This window comes from Clupea harengus, chromosome 13 (genome assembly GCF_900700415.2).
Source record: "Clupea harengus chromosome 13, Ch_v2.0.2, whole genome shotgun sequence".
Classification (NCBI taxonomy): domain Eukaryota; kingdom Metazoa; phylum Chordata; class Actinopteri; order Clupeiformes; family Clupeidae; genus Clupea; species Clupea harengus.
Genome location: NC_045164.1, coordinates 25,790,827 through 25,816,637, shown reverse-complemented (window position 1 = coordinate 25,816,637; position 25,811 = coordinate 25,790,827). Strand labels below are relative to the sequence as shown.

Below are 25,811 nucleotides of genomic sequence, written 5' to 3'. Positions count from 1 at the left end.
CTGACTTGTGTGTCTGGGATGATTGTGTTGAATAATGAGCTGTAGTTCATTAGGTTCCGCGGAGTTGAGTTCCAGGAAGCTCAGTGCGGTGCGGAGGGCTATGCCGAAGGCATCTTCCGTGGACCTGTTTGCTCTGTGTGCACGTATGGGTCAAACGTGGGGGGGGGGGGGGGGGGGGGGGGGAGGGTGTATTTGATGTGCTGCGAGACCAGTCTCTCAAAGCACTTCATGATAGTTGGTGCAACCGGTCTGCAGTCGTTCAGGCTGTTTGTGGCTGGCTTCTTAGGAATGAGGATGGTGGTGGTCGCTGATTTTAGGCAGGGTGGGATGGTGGAGAGAAAGGTGAAGGTGATAGAGTATGCACCTATGAATACCTGTGGAGAACTCCAGGAAGCCAAACGCTTTCTAGCACAACCTGTTGCATGTTGAGACGTCAGGCCATTTAATTCATAAATGTATGCCTGTGACATGACCAATATTCCATGTTGCAGCTCCCTTTTAAAAACAGTACTTTCACAAAAGCTCATGTGCCATCGCAAACCACCAGTATCTGATGATATCTCCCATTCTGGAGGGGTGTCAGTACCTAGAAGGGATCCAAGTGTTTCCCAATGAGTTCAATGTTCTAAGTGAAGGGAGATTTATATGACAAATGCCTGCAGTGGGGACTGATTGAGGCTGGCCATTGGTAGAGCTGAAGGGAATCTCAGAAACCATGTTGTGAAAGGAGAGAAAATGTAGCTGATAGAAGCATTTTTTTTGGAAGAGATCCTTCTCTGCTGATGGAAAACATTCAACTATGCATAACATGCTGAATGGCAGGATTCTCAGGGGTGCATTCTAGGACGTCTCCATGGAGTGTCAATAGAACATTCTATTCTGAGGCACTATAGGCGAAAAACAAACTTATTGGCAGGAAGCCACCTGTGTTTTTGCTGTGTGTGACAATGACCTATCTGAATCTCTGTGACAAGACCTGTTTTTTTTATAGATGTTATGAGCAGCAACTTCCATAAATCTGTCAAAGAAATGATTGATGAGTGATTTGTATCTATTCACATATATTTCTATTCATAATAAGGTTGAGCACAAAAGTTGTTCAGGGAAACTACATGCAGCCACTGATTTCACAAACAAAGATATTCCTGCATCTATTCAAATACAACATAAATGTCAACCCCTTCGATTTCCACCTATATTTCCTTCCGGAAAAATCTATGAAATCCAAAGAATCCGTGTTTGACTAGGGTTTGCAAATGTGTGAGGTCCAGGGGGGGGGGGGGGGGGGGGGGTCCTAAGTGGGCTGGGATATTGTGAGCCCACACAGAAACCGTAGTGTGTATTCATGCATAATTTTTTCGTTATCGAAACTAAAAGCACGCAATACATTTTGAAACCAAGTTTTTTTAATCGGGGGAAATCCGTATAATTTACGGGCATGTATGAAACAAATACATTCGGTAAATCTTAAGTGGGTTCACACTAGATGCCCTTCACCTCAATATATGGTTTCGAGTCCATGTGAGATTTGACAAATTTACTTTCACCCAGAAAACTGTCAGGCACTGATTTTGTGGCCTTAAAGAATGATGTCACACCTTCATTCTTGTCATACTTGCTGAGTGAAACATCTTGCAAGTGAAACGCCAACGAGGGAGGAGATATTGCATCATCAGCTTCAGCCGATGATTTGGTTAAGCTACTTCTCACACCCCAGATAGCTTCAGTTCTTCCTCTGGTCAGGTGAGACGCAGACCTCTTAAAGTAGGTTGGCAGGATTTCGTCTCCACAATTGATGTCGGTGTGATACTGGTCCATTGTACATCTCCACTCTTCTGCTGTCGACAATAATTTAAGACTAAAACATGAATGAAACGGATAATTATCAACAGTTAACTCTTACTGAGTACAACTTCGAGAGGCACTTTGACGAGAGCTTGGCTATCGAATGGATGCAAGAGAACTGGTAAGTCAAAACCTTGTCGCGTGCGTGCAGTTTGCCTCGCCTCGATTATAGTTTTATGGGTTAAATGTTCTGCTTGCCAAGTTTGTCACTCGCTTGTGTTTTCTGATGATGCGTTTATGGGTTATGTGCCAAAACGTAACACAAGTGCTGTGTATCTAGGTATAATCACAAATCTCGCTTTAGAGTTAGGATTACAGAGGTTAGAGGTGAAGCCTACTCTTGGGGCCAAGCATTCGTAACCGTATGCAATCCCAAACGAACAGTTAAAAATATGACACAATGACCTAAATTCAAATTTCGTCACGGTCCGTAAAGTTGGTTGATGTTGTATGAGGTTTCTGGCGTGTAACCCTAATCAGTGCAGATACACTTTGATTTCTTAATCAACTTTAACTGATGACGGATTTCACACTTTTTTTTTAGGAGGAAGGCCTTTGTATTTTGTGGCCTGTATGCTGCACTGGTGTTTGGGGGACAGCACTTCATGAAGGACAGACCGAAACTTGACCTCCGCAGACCGATGATCGTGTGGTCTTTGAGTTTGGCCATTTTCAGGTGAGTGAAAATATTTACTGTGGCAAGGTAAATGGCCACATGTAGACAACAGTGTGTGTGGCTTTGTGACTTGAATACCAATATACTGAATTCACAAAGAGGATCAGCATTTTCTCCCTAATTAAACATATTGTACATATATGTATATTGTGTAAATTACTGGTATATGCTTGACTGAGTAGCTGTGGAATGACTTGATTTAGAGAGATCAGTGTGGTCTGAAATGTCATGCTGAAAAATGTCATCCACCACCATCCACTAATTCTTGCTGGATAGATTGTTGAAGCGGTCAATAAAACGTTTTCCTGACTGCGAGTGAGGAGATGTTTCAAGTGTTTGTAGTCTTGGGTGTTTGAGGCTTTTGGGTGTGAATATGTGTGGTGTGTGTGTGTGTATGTAGACTAGACATACACGCACGTGGAAGTGAATGGACGCTGTCTCTGGCTGTATGTTGTGTGTGTGTGTGTGAGTAGTTGCAGCACAGCCTGTGGCCATGTATGTCCTTTAATCCTAATCCACTGGCACTGTTGACCCACAAACTAGGGCTTGTCAGGGAAGTGTGCCCCTAATCCCTTGACAGTAGGCCTGCAACGCAACTCCTTTCCTATGGGATGAAATGGAAGGTGGCGTTTTAGAAATGATGACTTAAAGAGCAATTTATTGCATGGTGGTTTAATGGGTCTTTGGTTCATGTAAATTTCTAGGTAGGCAGTTACAAAATAGCCATTTAATCTGTTCTCTTCCTATTTTGTAACACCGATTTGCAGGATCTTAACCATAATGGGTGGGGAGATAGCATAGGGGAGATAGCATAGCAACCATTTCAGCTGTTTCGTGTTTCGTGTTCAACACGATAGGAGTAGCACCTCCTAAACGGTCTTGGTAACCAAAGCAAAACCCACTGGAGTGTGTCGCTTGAAACAATAGCATTGAGCAGTTTAGAGGGAGAAAATGGGGACGCTTTTGTTGTTCTCTGGAGTTTGATTATCCTCTCTACCAGGTGACTGCCCACTGTTTGAATCTGGGGGACACATTTTTAACTCCGTAGCTGTCGCTTAGTCACAGTCATTTTCCATAGCTTGTAAAAGGACAGAATGTCTTCCTCTGCCATTTGCTTACATGGTTGCCCCCGTCAGGAAGACTGAGTAGGCTCACGTGGTTGTAAACCCAAGATGCTGTGCCAGCAAAACAGAAACTAGGTTGGACTGTTTTTGGATTGTGAGCTGATTTAGTTTTCTTCTGGACCCTTATGAATTAATCTCTTCAGTGTGTTCAAAGATATTCACCAACACCCAAAATAAGCTTCTTTTTTTTTTGCCAGTTTTGTCATCATTTTCTCCCTCTTTTTTTTTGTACAGCATCGTTGGAGCAGTCCGTACTGGGTTCTACATGGTGTACATACTTCGTACCTACGGCTTTAAGCAGTCTGTCTGTCACCAGAGCTTCTACTATGGCCCAGTCACCAAATTCTGGGCATATGCCTTTGTTGTAAGCAAAGCGCCTGAATTGGGTAAGCATACACAATTGCGATCCATAAAACATTTGCATCCAAGCCCGTTAAACACACTGGAAAATTCACAGATATGGGAACAAGTTTGTTAGGCGTCGGACTAATTGTAGTTGTCTCGTTTGTCATGTTCTTTTTTTTTTTTTTTTTTTTTCACCTCAGGTGACACCGCCTTCATAGTGCTTCGCAAGCAGCGGCTGATCTTCCTGCACTGGTACCACCACATGACCGTGCTGCTCTACTCCTGGTACTCCTACAAGGACCAGGTGGCCGGAGGAGGCTGGTTCATGACCATGAACTACATGGTGCACGCCATGATGTACAGCTACTACGCCACCCGCGCCGCTGGCTACCGAGTGCCCAAGTCCTGCGCCATGGTCATCACCTCCGCCCAGATGGCCCAGATGGCGATGGGCCTGACGGTGGTCGCCTTGGTTTACCAGTGGATGCAGGATGGGGACTGCACCTCGTACCTTGACAATATTGTGTGGGCTTCCCTCATGTACCTCAGCTACCTGGTGCTCTTCGCCTCGTTCTTCTACAAGACCTACTTCAAGGGATCGAAAGTGAAGGCTGCTTAAGATGAGTAGATGGATTTTTTTTTGCAATGTCTTTTTTTTTTTTATCTGTGAAAGTCTTCACTGTAACGTTTAATAGGCTCAGTATGTTGGTGTTACACAGGTTTTTTTTTTTTACACAAGGGTTTTGTCTGGTGTCATATCTCCCTCAATGTGCATAAATCATTTTATAGCCCACCAATGACACAGGAGGGACAGATGGTACTGGAGAATTGAGAATGTAACTTGGCATGATTTAACCTATTCGGCGTCATTGTTTTCTACTATCCTCTACACAGCGGGGTCTACCAGTAACACAACGCCTATGACTTCATTAATCCTCCAGGCATACCAAAAATATTAATACAAGGCCTTTTACTGACTTGCGTCTGTTTATCTAGGGAAACATTTCAGATAAAAGCTTAACTAAACAAACACAGATACCATCTTGAACCCTGTAAACAGTGATTCTGGAAGGATACAGGTATTTGTGTGTCCAACTATTCCAGTCAACTAACCTGATCTGAACAAAACTGCCCTTTGTTTTGCTAAACTGTTGAAAAGCTGAGACTGTCTTTGTGCACCTATGTCATACCTGCCGGAAGACTTAAGCTAGTTCTTTATGGCATACCTGATTGAAGACTTAAGCTAGTTCTTTATGGCATACCTGCCGGAAGACTTAAGATAGTTCTTTATGGCATACCTGATTGAAGACCTTAGCTAGTTCTTGCCTATGCACTAAGGCTATGCACAGAGAGAGAGAGACCATGCCACAGAATCTTTGGATGTTAGCTGGCCAGACCGGTTTTCGGTTAATCCTGTGAAGCTCCATTTGAAGCATGGAAGACTGGATGAGAATGTACCCCCCGCCCAAATCATTGTCAACATTTTTCAATTTTTATTAGAAGTGTTTGTTATGTTGAGTGAGGCACCCTACTTATTGAAGGTACGTCATGGCTTTTCAGGCAGGCTGAGGGATAAAGGTTTACATACTCCCCACATGATTATTATGTATATATATATATATGTTTTTGTATTTGTGTGTGTACATACGTTCATAGCAGTGCTCTGGGCTGTTATTTTTCAAACCTATTATTCTAACACTTATTTATTAAGGGATTGTATGATGGCTTGGTGGATCAGGCTGGATATGTTGTGCCCATTGACTTTTTATTATTTTTTTTTCTACTAAAATATTTTTGTGGTTGTATGTATTTATGTTACAGTTTCTACATTAAGAGATGGGCGTGTGTCCTAGTCAAGTTTTTGACCATGTTTGTGTACCGGTGACGATTTTATCTCTGAGGGACACACAATTTACATACACATTTATGCAGCCAAATATCGTCTCTCTCTGAGAGAATATATATATATATATTTTTTTTTTTTACCAAAATGTCTACCTCGTATATCAGTCTAGATCAGGTTTTGCAGAAGAGTGAACCTGGAATGTCATTGATAGTTCATGTCCTCTTTACCACTTCTGAAGAAACATTCATTTTAATATTTAGTTGTGTGTTTTCTACAGTTAGAACTGGTGTTGGATTTAGCCTAGCTTATTCTTCAGACTCTTATCACAGCGGCCAGTTCTTTTCTCTCCGTAGTCATATTTGTTTACATGAGAAGTTCTTATGATTTACTGACATCACTTTGATTTAATCCAAGTGGTTCAGATGAAGGAGCTGTTTTATACATTGTTATCAAGAGGTATTTCACCCATCACTTGTATAGTTTAAATGAAAGGGAAAAAAAAAAAACTTGTGCCAACCGTTTTAGTGCTTTTTGTCTGTTACAATGCTGTATTGGTCCGTAGAGGCGCCGTGGATAGACCGAGTACATCGCTCTCTTTGTAACCCCTGCCAATTGAGGACTTAAGCCATTGTGTGTCTTGTTCAGTTTGTCTGAACAAGTGTGTTTTTTTAAATGAATGTCAAATTATCAATTATTCAGTATGATCTAATAAAGCTGCTATTATTTTACAATGTCTTGATGTCATTTCACTTGGGGGGGGGGCGGCCTTCACATTACCTTGAACACACAGGTGTCTACTCATGCAGGGCTAGATTTGCCTTGATGGAGGTTTACACCACCTGAAAGTCCTGACATTCACATGTTATGTTTGGAACCCTGCGGTGTCCATGGATAGTCCATGATCTATAACAGGGATTTTCAACTGGTTTTGTCCCAGGGACCACCATTCTGACTAGAAAGTAATTTGCGGCCCCCTGATGTGCCTGCACGCGTGTGCGTGTTTGTAACCGCCGCCGCCGCCACGCCCCCTCCCCCCCCCACAGATATTCTGCCTATAACACCTAAATATGTCAAATTATCAGGGTACATCGCTAGCCGCCGCCACGCCACCTCCCCCTGCACAGATATTCTGCCTATAACACTTAAATATGGGCAGTTATCAGGGTAGATCACTAACCGCCGTCGTCACGCCCCCTCCCCCTGCGCACATATTCCGCTTGTAGCACTAGTCAGTGTAATTTCTTCGAATTCATGAAATATGTTAAAATATCAAAGTGAATTTATAAAAATAAAAACATTCAAAAGGTGAACTGATCAACATAGGCTCATGTCGCGGACCCCCTGCAATGCTGTCGTGGACCACCAGGGGGCCACGGACCCCCGGTTGAAAACCCCTGATCTATAATACTGGTTGATCATTCAGAGGACATCTTTATGGAGAACATGATCTCTAAACATTAAAGGTACCGTCAGCAGTTCTAGAGAAACGTTTTTATTTTTATTTTAGCTCAACAGCCAATCAAATTACACTCCTACATTCCATGCTCCTGAAACAACATGTTGATTGGCTGTGTGTGGCTCAGTTTAAGCCCCTTTGTTTACCATTTGCATACTCAGGAGTGTGTACGAATGCCAGGCATACTCAGGAGTGTGTACGAATGCCAGGCATACTCAGGAGTGTGTACGAATGCCAGGCTTTTTCATGGACAGAGGACTGTGGGAGGTGATTCACTGTTGACCAAAATTGTATTGGGTTACAATTGCAATCGACACCTTTAACGGTGTTCATACTCACCAATAACACAGTGTTATGTTGCATTTTTGCAGTGTTCGGGTCATAGAATAAGTATGTTATGATATTCTGTTGGCGTTATCAAGAGATGTAACATTATTTTGTGAAACATTTATTAAGAGTAACTATTTTATATATCATTCAATAGAAATCTCATATAAACCATATTGAAAATATTGCGTTATATTCCTCTTTTTGCATACAGGACATAGCACATTTGGAAAACCATAGATATTGGCAGATACATCTTCCCATAGCTTATTACGGTACCAATATAGAATGTAAACTAACGTGATAAATGATGGTAGAAAGCATTAATAGATAATAGATTAATCACACATGAGGTATGTTGTTGGAAGAATTAAAGGGTGGAGTACTCCACCTGTAAATAAGATGGTAGAACATGAAAGGCCTGACTATATCGGGATGTCGTCTCTTATTATGACAATATTATCGTTCATCTAGCGATGGTATCTTCAAAGGCACCGTTTCCCCTGAAAAGAAAGTCAGTCAGCACTTGAGCTGTGAAGACAGGACGGTTCATAGGCACAGGTGTGGACGGACATTGACACAACTTCTTCAGGCAGCCCCATCCTACGGGGACGTCTGTCCCATGTCCTTCCAACTCTTCCACAGGAGCAGGCCTTTGCTTTTGCCTTGAGCCACGAGGAAACGGGGCAGCCTGTAGCCGTTGAACTGCCCCACCCCATCATCATACCCCATGGCCAGCAACATGGTCACATTACCTGTCAACAAACAGGGGAGATTATTAACCGGTCTGACATATTATTTGTATTTATGTATTAGTCTTCTCTCTGCTTATTGGTTCTGATTTACTTAAAACATAGACCAAGAACCAAACGTTACTGGTAACAATTTTTCTGTGCTGAAGACTTGGGTAGTGACAAGTAGGACTGAACAGAGATCCCAGGTAAGAAGGATGAACCTAATGGGTCATTTCAGCAACCAACGTACAGGTAAGTTTTGATTAGTGATCTCACAGCTCATGATATCACTAATCAAGTTTCTCACAGCTCAAGATAAACTTGATTAGTGATCTCACAGCTCAAGATAAACTTGGGTCAAAACAACAAACTTGAAACATTTCACCAGACATACAGTGCCATTGGGGCAAAACCACCTGGTTCACTTGCTACTTCACCCGAGGGAAATGCAATCTCCACCCTTTTAGGGTGCACCAGCCCGCTTTTGACTACTGCTATGTGGGGCAGAGCTCTTTAAGGAGTGGCTTTGGAATGTAATGGGGACAAACGGATCATTCTTTCTTTTTTTTTTTTAAATGACAGATGACGAGTGTTCTTCGCACGCCAGTCACCTGTTTGGTATGAGACCAGAGGCTTTCCGGTGATGCTGTTGATGATGTTTGTGACCGCGACCCCGGCATGGAGCCCCGCGTTGTACGCCGTCTTGGGCTCCTGTACGTTGGTACAATCCCCGAGCGCATAAATCCTGTCGAAACCCCTCACCTGAAGGTTCTCGTTCACCTTCAAGGCTCCGTTCCCAGCGAGGCATTCACCTGTGAGGCGCAGCAACAAACAGACTCACAAAGTCAGAGTAGGAAGGGTTTAAGGTCGTCAGGCGACCACACACACTAACAAGAGCTCACTCTGATGCCATCTGAGTACCAGTACAATTACTGTACACCCCAATCAGCTTTATGTAAACAGAAACACACTTATCACCAAGGGGACATCTCTGTTTGAGCAGGGGAAATAAATCATGCCCAAGTACCAGGGTGTGGGAGAGAGCAAACCCGTCTGACCTGTCGTGCTAGGGTACGTGTCAGTCTATCGGGATGAGTGGAATGTTTTCATTCTATGTTATGTCAAACAAAGAATTTCTCAGTGCAGAACTAGATGAACCAGAGCAGAACAGCACCGAATGGCAGCCAGAGGTCTTAGGTTGGGTTATTATGATACAGTGCTGTGAAAAAGTATTTACCCCCTTCCCGATTTCTTCTATTTTTTCATATTTGTCACACTTAAATGTTTCAGATCATCAAACTAGTTTTAATATTAGACAAAGATAACCCCAGAGTAAACTTAACATGCAGTTTTTAAATGATGATGTCATTTATTGAAGGAAAGCTATCCAACCCTACCTGGCCCTATGTGAAAAAGTAATTGCCCCCCTAGTTACTGAATCCACTAAAACCACATTTTATTGATAATTGGGTTCAGTTTCACACCCCCAGGCATGACTGCAAGCCCTGTTAAATCTAAACCACTTAAATAGAACCTGTCTGGCAAGGTTAAGTAAGGTCTCAAAAAGCAGTACGTGATCTAAAGATATTCAATAACAGATGAGAAACAAAGCCATTGACATCTATCAGCCTGGAAAGGGTTACAAAGCCATTTCTAAGCGAGCCACGGTGAGAGCCATTATCTACTAAAATTAAGAAAATTTGGAACAGTAGTGAACCTTCCTAGGAGTGGCTGGCCAACCAAAATTCCTCGAAGAGTGCATTGATGACTCATCCAGGAGGTCTCAAAAAGCCCAGACTAACATCTAAAGAACTGTTAAGGTCAGGGTTCACAGTTCCACAATAAGAAAGAGACTGGTCAAAAATGGCCTCCATGGGAGAGCTGCAAGACGAAAACCACTGTTGACCAAAAAGAACACAAAGGCTCGTCTCACATTTGCCAAAAAACAGCTTGATGACCCCCAAGACTTTTGGGATGAGATTCTGTGGACTGATGATCGATCGACCGATACTCTCTCCCAGAACATCCTGAAGGAGAATGTCTGGCCATCAGTTCGTGACCTAAAGCTCAAGTGCAGTTGAGTTATGCAGCACGACAATTATCCGAATTGTCCACCTCTAAATGGCTCAAAAGAAACTAAATGAAGGTTTTGGAGTGGCCAAGTCCTGTCCTGACTTGAATCTGAATGAGATGCTGTGGCATGACCGTAAACAGACAGTTCATGCCCGGAAAACCCTCCAATATGGCTGAATTAAAACAATTCTACAAAGATGAGTGGGCCAAAATTCCTCCACAGCGATGTTAAACACTCATTACCCGTTATCGCAAACCCTTGATTGCGGCTGTGGCCGCCAAGGGGGGCACAACCAGTTATTAGGTTTAGGGAGGCAATAACTTTTTCACATGGGTGATATAGGTTTTGAATAACTTTTTACCTTCAATAAATGAAATGATCATTTAAAAGCGGCATTTCGTGTTTACTCACTTTGTCTCATATTAAAATTAGTTTGATGATCTGAAACATTTCAATGTGATAAATAAGTAAAAATAGAAGGAATCGGGAAGGGGGCAAATACTCTTTCACAGCAGTGTACATAGTTCACCCTGAATATGCCCGTCTGTGCCTGAAGTCTACCTTTGATATGCCTGTATAACATGCTAAATAACTTAATTTAATAAATATTGATAGGGTTGATATGAGGATTTTCTTTTTCTTCTGATTAAGCATCTAATCTAACAATGTGGGTGGTGAGTTATTGTGATGATTGACAAGAAGGTCTCCGTAAAAGGTCTGAAACGGAACAAGACAGGCATTCTAGAATCAAGACAGGCGTTCTAGAAACAATGGCTCACCCTGGTGGACATATCAGATAAGCTGCGACAGTATGGAGAGTTTAGTCATTTTCAACAGATTACAGATGACTGATGCTCCTTGTCACCCATTTCTATGAAGTTAGCCTTTTCAATCCCCAAATCAAACAAAATTTCAATCTCTTCCCCAGTCCTTACTTTGAGGTCAATCGTGTCTGGGCATATACTTCAGTGTAAATATACACCCACACGGTTTTAAACGTACGCTAAGCTGTGTATGGTCAACAGTGACCTCCTATTGGTGGAGGCCCAACTGTGTTTATATTCTTAAACAAACAGATCCCTCCGAGAAATACAAACATGCACAAACACGCTCAGACCCCCACATATGCAAACGCACAAACACATACTCATTGTGGCGCTGTATGCTCCCGAGTTGATCTTGTTCCCCGCGCAACAGATGACGAGATCGGCTTTGAGCTCGGTGCCTTTATCCGTAGTGACGACTATGTCCTTCTGGGTCACGTTTAACTTCAGATCCTGCAGGTTGGCAACCTTCTGTCCTAAACACAACAAACAACAAGGAAACCTTTAAATAATAAGACCTAAGAGAAATACAACTCATTATAAAAGATTACGGGCCCTAGTTTGGCGGCGACAACGGCTGGCGGGAACAGCAGCGCATGCACACCTGTCTGCAACAGAAGCGGTAAAGGTGTGATCAAAGGCACTAGGTGGGCAGCGCCAGGCCAAAGATAATAAGTATAAGGTTTGGTTAAGGCCGGCCGATAGCATCGTCGAGCAGTCGCTTTGAAACGGAATTCGTCAGACGAGATCACAATGTAGGAAGATGGCAATATCGCCATGGGTTCTGGGCAGTAAATCGTAGTACTCCCCGTTGTTCCAAACAATTAAATTCATTGAAACAAAATTGTAGCTTGACAAATGCCCTACCGCATCCCTTCAAACTGATTGGTTATATTTTTAAATCAGGGTAGTCTTTGTGATTTTGAACCTGTAAAAAAAAGCAAGATTCCACGACATACATTCTAACTTTATTTTTTTACTAAGATCGATATAGCCCATCTCACGTAGGCGTACAAATCTAAATAATCTATTTTAGACTAGAATGTAAAATGTCCAAACATCTGTAACATATCATAGGCTACATATTCAATTTAACAATCTAGATAAGTTTAGAGCTTTCATTTTGCTGAAATGTTTTTCTTAATAGGCAACTTTCACACCCCAATAGCATAGGTGATATACTGTGTTTTGATATGAAAGAAGGATGCCAATGCTGCGGCATACCAGGTTCATCTGGGGTAACTATGATAAGAGGTCTTTTGTGGCAAATGTGCTGGTGCGTGGCTTTTCTTCTTCTGCCTCAGTCTAATAAGACTACAATATGTGGGTAGAAATAACAGGGAATGTCATTATTTTGTATTTACATCATGGATGACATTGGTTACTGCTTACAGAGCATATCATTCAAGTCAGACAAATTGGACTACCTCTTCTCAGATGCTCAAGTCTTTCAAAGGGTTTAACCGTTTTAAAACAAACGTTTTATTCTTTGGTTCACTTCGAGGGTATCCAAGATCGATTAATTGCATTAACCAATAACACAAGTTTGCTCCTGCCTCCTTGTCCTTGCTAACACAAACATATGTATAATACTACGCCACTCTTCCAATATAGATAGATAAATCCGACTTGAGCAATGATGGTTTGTGACTGGCACATTCAAATGTTACCTGTCAAAAAACAATATGTTGCCATGCTTATATCCAAAATCCACGCCTTGTGGGAAAGTTTGGTTTATCACCCTGTGACCTGCCTGGGCCTGCCTGCCGCCGACAAACTAGGGCACTTTGTATTGAATGGAATACAAGCTTTTTCTAATTCATTTACAGATGCTGAATGGTAAGATTAATGAACGATAAACTTGTTATCTGTGCCATACCCATTTAACAGTTACTGTGGTCAAATGTCAAGTACTAGATCGTTCCCATAGCCAGCTCCCATCTGATTAAGCAGTTTTAAATGGGACTATTGGAGCCAGCCATAAATGGACTTATCAGCTAGCTCATTACACAGCCTGGATATGCTTGTTAGATAGGCTAAGGTATCAAAGGCCTCGCTGGGCGTCGGCTAAGACAAGAAAATGCTAATTGCATGTTGAACTGCTGTGCGAACAGGAAAACATGGCAGTACGGACCTGCGAAAAAAACCTTTTTTTTCCCTGTCACAGATTTCCAATATCATGAATGATCAAACTTCCTCATCCAATTATAGGCAGCATGCAGACAGGGATTATGCAAAGTGGACAGCATTGTTTGGGGCAGGCATACGCAACCCAAAGCTCAATCACTGGCTCTATGCTGGGGACTGTTTATTTCAAAACAACTTTTTCCCCCCATAGTTCACGACACGTTCCCTTCTGTATTAATAAATGTGATTTAACACAACACAACACAATCACACAGTGTTGGCAAAAAATCGATACTGTCAAATGACACACCCCAATGATTGATTGGACCACGTATGACAGGGATACAAAGGTGTGGTGCATGAGCATGCAGCAAAGATCTTATCATCCATGCTTATCCCATTATCCAAATTAGCCAAATCTGTGCCACACCTGCCCAGATCGTTATGCCATGGGGACGAACATATGAAATGGTTCTTAGCATGTATCTGCATCTATATAGTATGTTACCTGATGTGTTTGTTTATACGTCTTTGATCTGGAAATAAAAAAATGAATGAGAAAAAAAAAAAAAAAAAAAAAACCTTCTTAGCAGAAGTAATGCATTACCTAACACAAGCTCCACCCCTTTCTCCAACAGTACCTCTTTGGCCTGCTCCCTCACGCTGGGGAGGAGCTCTGCATCAGCCAAGGCAATGTGGGGGTGAATCAGGATCACCTGGGTATTTTAAGATCTGCCGTTAGAATCTGTGCGTGTGCGTGTGTGTGTGTGTGTGTGTGTGTGTGTGTGTGTGTGTGTGTGTGTGTGTGTACAGATGGATGTAGGTCTATGTGTGTGACTATATGTAACCGCTCAGCACACTCATAACATTCAGACCATGCAAGGTGGGTCGGGAGGTTACCTTCTTGTCAGGATATTCTGTTTTGACCTCAGCGGCCATCTCTACACCAGTAGAACCACCACCGACCACCACCACAGAGTCAGCAGACTGGATCTGAAAGCAGTGAACACAACAAAGAAACAGCTATGCTTATTCATAGGACACTGTATTTGAGAAGAAACAGCTAGGCCTATTCATAGGATACTGTATTTGAGATATTTGGTTACACGCCTAAGAAAACCACAACATGGAAAATGATACAACAATGTACCTCTTTGACCAAATTCTCATAAGCTTCGATGGCTGCTTGGTAGGGGGCGATTGTATTGAAACTTCCAGGAAAAGGACCATCTGTTCCAGTGCACAGGATGAGGTGTGTATAACACACTTCCTGTGATCAAGACATTCAAGCAATCAGTCAGATACAGATCACCATGCATGCTTAAAGGCAAAGTTTGAGATTTTTCAACCTAGGCCCTATTTTTTTTTATCTTTTAGTGACCAAACTTTTACTAAGGACAATTAACGATCGAAAATAGGGCCCAGGTTGAAAAATCCCAAACTTTCCCTTTAAGTTTTAGACATTATGCACTTTGGCAGTTTTCATTTTGCATACGTTTGAAGGTATGTTTCAAATGCATAGCTTATACCTGTCCATCACCCAAAACAACGACCCTTGCATCTGTGTCCACCTTCACTACATGCCCCTGGACAAAGCTCTCTCCGAAGGTTCCCTTGTAAGGAATGAAGGTCCTTTTGGCAAAGCCTGTTATGAACAATGAAACGCATACAAACACTTTTAAAACAAAAGAATAGCTAAATAATGAATAAGAACATGAAGAAAATTGTGGTTTATCATTCAAGATGCAGCATGTTGTCATATGATTATATTACGAGAAAGTATGCAGTCTTGAGGGCCTGCTCACCACTTTGAACTGCGGCGCGCAGTGCAGCCGGGTTGTGATGAAAAGCGTCCCGCATGTCGATGAGTGTAAATTTGATGCCATAGGATTTAAGTTGCTGAGCGGCTGCTGTACCACCAAAACCGCCACCAACCACTACGACGTGTGTATCTGGATCTACCGATAGCCTGCCACCCATTGTTGCCCTGCAAATAAAAAAAACTGACATTCAGTTAAACTGTCCAAACATGACAGGTTTGCAAGACTCAATAACAACCACGGTGGTCGTGCTCTCCAGCAATAACCTACCTATCTAGATATGCAAGTTAACACAGAATGCGGAGAATTCGGAATATTCAAATGACGATTATAGAACGATGACGAAGAATGACTAAGCATTTCATAGCATACCCAGCCAATTAAGATTAGGCGCGTATTCTAGCCTATCACATAACAACCTGTTGATGTTAATATTTATTCATTGCAATTTAAGTTCTGACCACATCTGGCTACAAGTAGCCTACCGTTACCAAACAACAAATCGGATATAGCATGCTGTTTGGTCAAAAGTATGACTTTCCGTTTCAATTGAATAGTAACCTAAGTAATATCACTTCCGAAAGTTTATCATAAATTAGTGTCGACGCAAAATATCATACCTACCAACCAAAGACGAATTACAAATGCTCTATTTAATTCAAATCAGAAGACACACTTGTATCAGAAGTTTTCCCCCTGCAGTGTTATGCTCGGCTGCTGGTCCAATGGCGTGGCTATTCCGGGAGTGAATAGGCGGGATTTGTTTGCATTGAGCCAATGACGAATCTCGGGTTTGCTCCAGATTGGTTGAAATTGGAACTGAGTCCTCCGTCCTTTCTTTTGATCTTTCTTTCTTTTGGTGCATCAAGACATACTATTGATGTTTTTGGCCAGTTGTGATCGTTTGTTTGCTGTCTATAGTCTACTTTTATTATGTGGCATGAATAGAAACGCGGGCAGTGCACAGTGCAACGTTTTTGAAATCTTCGTCAATTATAAAAGTAGTGTGTACGTGCACAACGTGCCTACGTGCACAAAGCCACAAACACTATTCTGGTTTCATACACAATCTAGCCTATCCAAAAGAGATGTGCTTTACTTGCACAATGAAACATTATGGCAATTTTATAATCTAGTCTAGTATTTTGGATAGAAATATGTTAGATGTTTAGGGCGAGTTAGAACACCTGGTTACAGTCTGCTGCAGTTACTACTCATGGCTCTGTGTATAGGAGTAGAATAAGAAACTCTGTATTTCCCTTTGACAACTACAGGATAGGCAACTGTTAATCGTATACGAGTACGTCCAGCACTCTGTCGCCATCTTCTGAATACATTGCATCGGTGCAGGAAGAAGACCTGATAGTGTACCTTTGTATATGTGGAAGAGGGTTATACATGGAAATTGTCCTGATGTAAGGTGAACCCTCTCGCAAAACTTATTTTTACAGCAGGCTGCAACAGGTTTCCTTACAGTATTGTTCAGTTACTTCTCTCCATTCTCCCTTCAATTCCAAAAGGTTTCCCAGTACCTGCAGGCATCCCAACAGCATGATATTTCACTACAATGTCTTTTAAGCCATGGACATCCTTATGCCACATGTAACAATTTAAGGACTGGACAAAAAGCTCTATTTTGGTCTCCTCTGACCATAAGAACATTCCCCCACATCTTAAGTAACCTTCACACATGCTTTAGTGTAGCTCTTCTTAAGCAATGGCTTCTTTTCGCCACCATGCACAGATGCCAGACTTTTTTTGATAGAGTGATATCTTGACTCTGATGGCCTTCCTCACCAACCAATGTCTTCATTGAATGCTTAGTTTGGAGGAATGGCCTTCTGTACAAAGTGTGTGGGTGGGGTGATGCAATTTACACTTTCTTGGGTGGGTCCAGTGGTGCTCTAAGGATGCGTTTGCAGCAAAAGGGTCATCTAACGAGTATTAATGTATAGGTGTTGAACACTTACGCAAACAGTATTTCAGAGTTCTCTATTTATTTTATTTTCAATGTTAGTAGACAAATAACTTATTTGGGCTTTGGAAATATACCATAAATACTGACGGGGGGAATTATGTACAAGTGTCTTTTGTAATCCGGAAAATGTGGATGACTTTCAGGGGGGTTGTATACTTTTGCAAGATTAGATCTCACTCACTCTATATACATACGTATGCAGTGGGGTAGTGCGCTTCCACATGTGTGTGTATGCGGTGTAGTGATCCCAGAGGGCCGTGCGAATTTAGCGAGAATGTTAATGTGTCTTCCTTCTTGTGTCAATGCGAGTCTACTTCTGTTATCTGTTTTAGTCTGTGTGATATGTGTAGATACCCGTGTGTTGGATCCTGTGTAGTTTAGCTGTCCACCCTTACCCACTGTGTTATGTAGAGAGTAGACCCATCTCGTGTGTTTGCCCCTTTCAGTGGCAGTGTTTTCCTGTGTGCGTCACAGTGAATGGCAGAGAAGATAAAGAAACCTGCACATTGTTCCTACTCGACATTCAATCAATCAATCAATTAAATCTTATATAGCGCTTCTCTATATACCCGAAGTCGCTTTACAGAGTCCAGAGTCCAGTAGTCATTCATACATACACAGTCATACCGGTGGTGGTAAGCTACCTCAGTAGCCACAACTGCCCTGGGGCAGACTGACAGAAGCGTGGCTGCCAATCAGCGCCAACGGCCCCTCCGACCACCACCACCAACATTCATTCATATTCATACGATGCAATGCATGTCTTTATGATGATTTAATGTTTACATTAGTATCAGAAGTGGGATCCGGGATGACCATGCTAGAAGACATCGGAGCTCTTATTGACCAGCTGCAGCATCGGTAGGCACGGCTGAAGGGCTATATACCAAGAGCTTTGACGAGGCTGACCCTTGACCCTGGCCATGTCCCTGTGCCAAGGACGGCCGGAAGGAGCGGCAGATGCACCCAGCCCCCTGGGTGACTAGGGGGGAATGAGATGCCCGCTCCAGTGCCTTGCCAGGACACGGGGACACCACTGCAGCTATGCCAGATGCTGCCGTGCCGCTGCCAGTCCAGAGGGTCCTCGCACCCTCACCGTCAGCTGAGCCAGAGCCCCTTACACAGCAGGCTCCGGGGACGTTTTGGCACAGCCTACATCCACAGTTTTGACCCTCAAGTCTCCATCAGGCAAGTAACGTTAGTAAACCACACAAATGTTTGTACAATTGTTGCAGTAATCTCCCTTTGTGCAGGAGTACCTTGAAATACACCTCCAGAACCCTTTGATTCACCTCGTGGTCCTTTGTCTAAAGTTTGTCGTCTATATTGCGATTCCGTCAGTGCCATCTGGGAATCCTTATACTCCTGTATTGAAGGGTCATGGAGAGGCACAGACACAGACAGAGCTGCAACTTTCATCTCCGTCTCGTTCATTTTGCTTATGTGCCAGCCGCGCAATACCAACATTGGGAGGTGTGCGAAATGACACCAAAGTGCACCAAGCGCCACCGGAAATTGCGTCATTTTAGCCGCCACCGTGCGCAAGGACAGGAACATTTTCCCTGTGACACGGAGGCCCCCCAGGGGGCGCTCTCAGCGGCAACTGCCCTAGCAGTGGAGAGACTAGGTGTTGAATGCCTGGGTTATTGGGGACAATTGACCGGCCTGGTGGGGGCTGGGCAGTAGCATGCAGGGGGGGAGCACGCTTCCACATTTGTGTGTGTGATGTAGTGATCCCAGCATGCTGTGCGAATGTAGCAAGAATGTTAATGTTGAATTGTGCCTTGCTTCTTGTATTAATGTTAGTGTGTATTTTTAGTTGCCACTGTATTCTGTGTGATAGGTGTTTATGCTTGTGTGTTAGATCCTGTGTGGTTAGCGTATTTGTCCACCCTTACCCACTGTGTTATGTAGAGATTACAGGTTTCTCCTGTGTGTACACTCTCAGTACCAGGGTTATTCCTGTATGCATCATTATAAATAGCAGAAAAAGTCAAAGAAACCGGCGCATTGTATCTACTCGACATTGGAATATTATTGTCTATGTAGCCTATCTCTTTTTATCTCCATGCCTTAGCAGGCGCATATGTATACAGGGTGAATAGGTTATAGCCAATAGGAAACGTTTATCCAAATTACTTCATTTAAATAGCCTCTGGTCATGTATGTGCCCCAGTAGAACCAGTATCAGTATTATGAATGACTTATTTTATGATATTGTCCCTCAGTTGTCCTTCTCAAACCCAACTACAGTCGGAAGTCGGTTGCATGTGTTAATAATATTCATTTTTGACCGTCACTCACTCATTCTTGTACACCGGTCATCGTGGTCGACCGGCCAGTAGGGGATGTGAGCCGCTGTGTGGAGCTCATTTCTCTGATGAGAGCAGAACAGCATCTCTCAGTACCCTCCAGTACCAGGCGCCAGAATCCCTCTGCGCAGCTCTTGCTCAGAGAATGTGGTTGGGTTAACAGTGTCCACTAGTCTGCCGACAGTCACTCTGCAGATGTGTGGCTACAACGAACTGAGAATAACCTTACTGTAAACTCGTAAAAAACAATAATGGAGGGACAATCGAGGGGCAAAGCGCGTTCGTGAATTTCAGTGGTGACCACGGTACAGTTGAAACGGTAGGACTCATATTTCTTTATGTTAGCGATACGTGTTCGAATGTTCACCATTATAGAATCGCACAATAGTAGCATATAATTTGAACTGTCTGTTAACTACTTACAGCTAAACCATTAGCCTACTTTATGCAGCAAGACGGCGGAAAACTAAGTTGTTATTTTTACTGTCCAGCGTTTTTCTCCATTTTGTGCCACCTTTTGTTTCACTTCGTTTCCCGTTCCCATGGTGAAGCGTACTCCACTCATGCCGCTGTGAAGCCATACAACTCCCGAAAGACCCAAAGCTCTGCCTGAATTCCTGTTAATAGTGTTATCTGCGTTTATTCATTCCTTTCTGCCACATTTACAGTACAGCCATAGTAGCGATCTACTAGCAACTAGTGAACTTATTCATTCAAACAAACGAGATGTGATACATTCTTTAATCAGGTTGCTTTATGAGTCCCGAATAGTGAGTGAGTGACCATCAAGGTGACGTTATTTTTTGTCGGTAAAAATATCAAACTTCTTAAATCTATTGAACCGTGAGCCTACCTGTGCCTGTACACTAGTCCTGCATGAATAATCGAAGTCAATTTAATTGTATGTGTGGAAATGGGTCAAACCAATATCGATGAACGAGGATGAAGCCTGAGGCCATGCCATCTTAGTGGTCAGCGGTCAGCTCAGCATCCCTGGAGAGTGGGCATGTAGTTTGTCCAGTAAAAAAAATCTTAGATTAAGATTACCATTGATGTAATCTGCCATCACAGAGGTGTTTGGCTATAACGGATTCTCAATGAAAAGTTGTTGCTTTTGGGTGGAATAATGACAAATAGAGTGTTGATTGTTGGTTTTGCTTCTGGTGTGCAAACGAAATAAGGTTAGCAAGTAACAGCTTGTGCCCCTCTGGGATTATGTAAGCACAATCGAGACCTCCAAAACGTCAAAAAAATTGTGTAGCCTACGAGACATGACTACCCAGGCAGACGATTTTGGCCTCTCGCTCCTCGCTGGAATGCGGAGGACCGATCCACTGCTGGAGAGACGCAAAATGTCTAGCCACAGTTATGCACTCTCCCTTGTAACAGTTTACGGTAACAGAGCTCCGACCGAGTAGGGCGTTGAGTGAGTTCCCCGCTTATAACACAACATTCGAAGAGCTCTGAGCGTTTTTTAACGTTGTATCAAGTGCAACTCATGCACCTTTCACCGTTGTTGACATTGTGGCTTTCCCCGCTAACCCTCCCCCTCCCCCACCCCCACCGATAGAGAAGTGTAGCCCAGCAGTATGTGGTGGGATGGATGAGGAAGAGCAAAACCGCTATGTGGCCCAGCTGAAGGAGGAATTCGACAGCTGTGACACCACTGGCACCGGTTACCTGGACAAAGAGGAGCTTACTGTGCTTTGCAATAAGCTACACCTGGATGCCCATCTGTCCTTGCTGTTGGATACCTTGCTGGGGCCACAGCATTATGCCCGGGTAGGTGGGGTACCATTAAACTTTCACTCTGTGTTCATGTTTGCCTGTAACTGAAGTAGCATTCACTTGAAAGAACGTCATAACGGTATTAATGTGAGAGATATGTTTGAAAGTCATCTGTTGTCGCCGTGGTGCATTAGCATCTTTTTACACTCTTTGTTCAGGTGAATTTTGAGGAGTTCAAGGAGGGATTTGTGACGGTGTTGTCACGCTCTCTGGACTTCAGCACCTCTGAGGAAGAGAGCAGTTACCTGGAGCCAGGTAAGAAACAAGAAAATATCCTTATCAGGGCTGTTTGTGTATCGGTTGTGTGTCTGGCAAATTAAACAAAAAGTTGTTTTAGATTGCTTTTTTATAAGCCTATTGATCCTAACATACTGTAGTTGTCATATTGTTTGTTTGGAACAAGAGGTAGAATCGTGTGCAGTTTCCCTTCAGCTTTGTTAAGGTGTTGCAGTACATTCAAGGTGGCTTTAAGTGTTTACAATGGAGTTTACGCAAACAATGTCTTGCACTAGAGTGTGAAGGGAACTGGATTTTAGCTTATCTGAAATCTCATGTTAAACAATGGCCAGGTTTGTTTGCTTGCTATATGTTGTACTCAAGATTGTTGAGTGCTTTATGTAAACAGTTTAATCAGTGCAGTGGCGGGGGTCAGTGGCCTGTGCTGAGATGAACGATGAAGGACTTGATTATTGATTATTGAACAGTGCTGTCTGGTAAACAAAGGTGAATACTTTTCCTGTAAATGCTGTCACCCTCTGAATGTTAGTTCTCTTTCGTTGTCTGCTTGATAGTTAGATTGTTTGTGTTACTATCAGTACAGTCTAGCCGTCCACATCATAGTTCAGACAGGTTGCCATTATTTTGAATATATTTAATTATTTGGAAATATACACCCTCAGTTTAATCCTACAGAGCAAGAACAGTATTTCAGAATCCCTTTATTATCCCTTTATTTGTTATAGAATTGCCGATACTTCAGTGTTTTAGGAGCTACAAGTCTGCTGTCTTTTCATATAATTGTGCGTAAAAAGAAATGGTGGCGACGCCTAGGTCTAATGAGCAGTAATGGGTCATCTCAGCTGCGGTCGGGCTCCAGAGGAAGGTTGATGTTTTGATTACATTCATTTTGTTCAAACTCAGCTTATTCGGATACCACTGTATGAAGCTGAGACCAAATATGGTCAGGGCAATTATGGTATAACCGGCCATTTTGTCTGTATTTCATTGTGACATTTCACTAGCCTTTTAGAAATCGCATACTTTCGCTTGTGCCTTGTAGCACACTTTTAGAATTGTGTATAATTTGAGGTGCTGTCAGGTCTGATGTCTTTTTGAGGAACTGCATTTGGGGAGAGACCTAAATAAAGACACTTATAATGTCAAACAGATGTGAGAACTGCCAGCATGGTAAAAAAACGTCTATGGTGGTAATGGTGTTTTTGTGCTCCACCAAACTCCCCGGAACCAGATCACAATTCTTGGCCTTGCAAATTGTTTTGTTGATCTTTATGCCCACAGTAATATTTACTCTTCCTTTTCTTGTCTCCGTTTCATTATTTTGTCAAGCGATCCCTGAAGAGGTGAAGCCCAAGTTTGTGAAAGGAACGAAACGCTACGGGCGTAAGAGCCGGCCGGACCGACCCAATTCAGAGCTGACTGCCGATTCGGAGGAGACCCCACCTTTCCGCACCGACACGAGTGAAACCACCGGAGTGAGGAGGGCCAAACTCAGACGCTCCACTTCACTGGAGAGCGTGGAGGTAACGGACGAGCTGCATCCGCATGAGTCATTGGAGAAAATGCTTGTAGAGGGGTTGGCTGGAGTTCATGATTGCAGCCAGGCACAGGATTCTAAAACAGCCAAACAACGGAGTCCACAGCTGGATGGATTACTGCTGGTATTGGCACTGGGACCACAGAAGCTTCTAGAACAAAAAAACAGAAGCATTGTCCTAGATTCACTTGGGGTATAGAGACTGTTTAAGGCCAGTTTGGTGTGTGGAGGGTATTGCATACCTGAGTCTGGGCTCTGAACCCCGTAGGTAAGCACATTTGAGTCGGCCTCCTCTGGCCTCAGGAAGTGTGCTGGTGTTTGGAATGTGGGAGCAGGAGCCCATTGAGCCCAGCCCTGTGCCCCCCCCCCCCCCCCTGTGGCCCCCACCCTCACCCCTCAGTCCTAGCCCTGTGGCCCCCACCCTCACCCCTCAGTCCTAGCCCTGTGGCCCCCACCCTCACACCTCAGTGTTGCTCTTGGCTTGGGATCAAAGCTGCATGCCCTTCTCTCTCTCTCTCTCTCTCTTCTTCTCCTCCATTCTCTCTCCCTCATTCCTCTTTGTCTTCTTCTTATTAAAGTCTTCATAATGGCTCTGTCTCTGGCTTCCTCTCTTTCTCTATCTCTCTCTAACTCTCTTTCCATCTCTACTGCACTCATCTCTGTCATTTCCTCCCGGAATTGTCCTCCTTCTCATGCAATACTCTCTCTCGTCTTTCTCTTACCACACTCTCTTTCTCCTCCCTTGTCCCTCCCTCTCCCTCTTCCCTTGTATACCTGTGGCAATGGAGAGGAAATGAGTCAGTCTGGCTATTCCTTAGGTAGCCAAGTATGTGTCTGTGAGTGTGTGTGTGAGTGTGTGTGTGTGAGTGTGTGTGTGTGTGTGTGAGTGTCTGTGAGTGTGTCTGTGAGTGTGTGTGTGTGTGAGTGTGTGTCTGTGAGTGTGTGTGTCTGTGAGTGTGTCTCTGATTGTGTGTTTGAGTGTGTGTGTCTGTGAGTGAGTGTGTGTGTCTGTGAGTGTGTGAGTGTGTGTGTGTCTGTGAGTGTGTGTGTGTGAGTGTGTGTGTAAGTGTCTGTGAGTGTGTGTGTGAGTGTGCCTGTGAGTGTGTCTGTGAGTGTGAGTGTGTGTGTGAGTGTGTGTGTGAGTGTGTCTGTGAGTGTGTGTGAGTGTGTGTGTGAGTGTGTGCCTGTGAGTGTGTGTGTGAGTGTGTGTCTGTGAGTGTGTGAGTGTGTGTGTGTCTGTGAGTGTGTGTGTGTGTGTGAGTGTGTGTCTGTGAGTGTGTGTGTGAGTGTGTCTGTGAGTGTGTGTGTGAGTGTCTGTGCGTGTGTGTCTGAGTGTGTGTCTGTGAGTGTGTCTGTGAGTGTGTGTCTGTGAGTGAGTGTGTGTGTCTGTGAGTGTGTGAGTGTGTGTGTGTGTGAGTGTGTGTCTGTGAGTGTGTGTCTGTGAGTGTGTGAGTGTGTGTGTGTCTGTGAGTGTGTGTGTGAGTGTGAGTGTGTGTCTGTGAGTGAGTGTGTGTCTAAGTGTGTATGTGAGTGTGTGTCTGTGTGTCTGTGAGTGTGTCTGTGATTGTGTGTGTGAGTGTGCCTGTGAGTGTGTGTGTGAGTGTGTGTGTGTGAGTGTGTGTGTGTCTGTGAGTGTGTGTGTGTCTGTGAGTGTGTCTGTGCACTATACTTGTGTATATTTCATCCTTTCCCCCCTCTTTTTCCTGTAACTGACTGAGGCATTGGAATGAACCTGACTTTATAAGAAAAAATAACCAGGGATTGGCTGCTTCCCCTTAAATCAGTAGTTTGAATTTCCTGGTTTCTTTTCATCGCGATCTCTTACACTGAGGTCACGGCAGAAAGGATGGGTGTCAGTCATGCTATTTACTATGGTCATGGATCCAATCAAGGCCACTAGGACAAATGAAAGGATGGTGGCCTTGTGTGCCAGTACTGTCTATTGTTATGGGTTGCAGATGGTCTTTATCAGTGGCAAAGAGGATCATAGTCATTCCCCTCTGAGATGTCAGAAGTGGGGGGTCTCTCTCCTATTGTTCTAAGCAATGAGGATTCCCTGCTAAGTGTTAAGTGAGCTGGCGGGGCTCAGCGCATCACAGTGAGGGGCCTCTGATAGACAGGCCTGGCAGTTTGCTGGGAGTCATTTGGCCGTTGTGTGAAGTATAATGTGAACTGAGTTACACATCAAGGCCAAAGATAGAGTCTACAGATTGTATGTGTGTGTGTGTGTGTGTGTGTGTGTGTGTGTGTATGTGTGTGAGAGAGAAATAGAGAGTGCAAGAGAGAGAGAGGGAGAGAGAGCAACACAACAGAGAATGAGATGTGAATGTGTGGGTGTATGGGTGGAGACTTGATATGTGAGCCTTGGGTCAAATTAAACATACAATAACAAAAGTGATATTTGACCGCCGCGCGCCACAAGCCAGAACCCATCCCTAGTTTTTAGAATCACATCCTTTTATCCCAGAGTGTCTTCCCTGTGTTTTTGTCGGTTGCTTTGAAATATTTAGGCCTTTTATGTAATGCTGCGCTGACGGCCTCCGTGGCTTGGGAGATTACATGTGTTCTTCTCTCTCTCTCTCTCTCTCCACCCCTCTCTCCCTCCTCTCTCTCTCTCTCTCTATCTCTCTCTCTCTCTCTCTCCACCCCTCTCTCCCTCCCTCTCTCTCTCGCTGTCTCCCTCCCTCCCTCCCTCTCTCTCTCTCTGTCTCTCTCCCTATCCCTCTCCCTCCCTCTCTCTCTCGCTGTCTCTCTCCCTCCC

The 25,811-nt window shown here is 43.6% G+C and overlaps 3 protein-coding genes across 5 annotated transcripts in view; 2 read left to right on the top strand and 1 right to left on the bottom strand.

Annotated features, from left to right (window-relative positions):
- Window positions 1–1,622: 1,622 nt before the first annotated feature.
- On the top strand, window positions 1,623–6,564 carry elovl6l (ELOVL family member 6, elongation of long chain fatty acids like). The gene is made up of 4 exons (XM_012827550.3): window positions 1,623–1,966; window positions 2,390–2,521; window positions 3,880–4,031; window positions 4,191–6,564. The coding sequence occupies exons 1-4, from the start codon at window positions 1,866–1,868 to the stop codon at window positions 4,607–4,609; spliced, it is 804 nt and encodes a 267-aa protein (XP_012683004.2). The 5' UTR covers window positions 1,623–1,865; the 3' UTR covers window positions 4,610–6,564.
- A 1,163-nt stretch (window positions 6,565–7,727) lies between these two features.
- Window positions 7,728–15,932, bottom strand: aifm2 (apoptosis inducing factor mitochondria associated 2). Of its 2 annotated transcripts, none has more exons than XM_012827561.3 (9): window positions 15,823–15,932; window positions 15,184–15,365; window positions 14,908–15,023; window positions 14,529–14,648; window positions 14,279–14,371; window positions 13,986–14,094; window positions 11,575–11,727; window positions 8,965–9,165; window positions 7,728–8,374 (listed from the first exon to the last, which is right to left on the bottom strand). In XM_012827561.3, exons 2-9 carry the CDS (start codon window positions 15,356–15,358, stop codon window positions 8,223–8,225), a joined length of 1,119 nt encoding a protein of 372 aa, XP_012683015.2. In that variant the 5' UTR covers window positions 15,359–15,365; window positions 15,823–15,932; the 3' UTR covers window positions 7,728–8,222. The 2 variants fall into 2 exon arrangements, with proteins under 2 accessions (XP_012683015.2, XP_031435128.1); XM_031579268.2 differs by lacking the exon at window positions 15,823–15,932 and adding an exon at window positions 15,469–15,804.
- Window positions 15,933–19,585: 3,653 nt separating this feature from the next.
- Window positions 19,586–25,811, top strand: part of ninl (ninein-like) — a 30,169-nt gene continuing 23,943 nt past the window's right edge. For both annotated transcript variants that reach the window (XM_031579509.2, XM_031579508.2), the window contains exons 1-4: window positions 19,586–19,807; window positions 21,059–21,270; window positions 21,435–21,531; window positions 22,843–23,036. In XM_031579509.2, the coding sequence (XP_031435369.1) occupies window positions 21,088–21,270; window positions 21,435–21,531; window positions 22,843–23,036 (474 nt within the window). In that variant the 5' untranslated portion in view covers window positions 19,586–19,807; window positions 21,059–21,087. The remainder of the gene's footprint in view (window positions 19,808–21,058; window positions 21,271–21,434; window positions 21,532–22,842; window positions 23,037–25,811) is intronic.

Excerpts from the sequence above, each read along its gene's own strand:
- elovl6l (XM_012827550.3), top strand. The coding sequence starts at position 1,866 with ATGAATGAAACGGATAATTATCAACAGTTAACTCTTACTGAGTACAAC. Across the intron at positions 1,967-2,389 it reads GAATGGATGCAAGAGAACTG|GAGGAAGGCCTTTGTATTTT; the intron begins GTAAGTCAAAAC and ends CTTTTTTTTTAG. Across the intron at positions 4,032-4,190 it reads AAGCAAAGCGCCTGAATTGG|GTGACACCGCCTTCATAGTG; the intron begins GTAAGCATACAC and ends TTTTCACCTCAG.
- aifm2 (XM_012827561.3), bottom strand. The coding sequence starts at position 15,358 with ATGGGTGGCAGGCTATCGGTAGATCCAGATACACACGTCGTAGTGGTT. Across the intron at positions 14,372-14,528 it reads ATGAGAATTTGGTCAAAGAG|ATCCAGTCTGCTGACTCTGT; the intron begins GTACATTGTTGT and ends CACTGCTTTCAG. Across the intron at positions 11,728-13,985 it reads AGGGGTGGAGCTTGTGTTAG|GACAGAAGGTTGCCAACCTG; the intron begins GTAATGCATTAC and ends TGTTGTGTTTAG.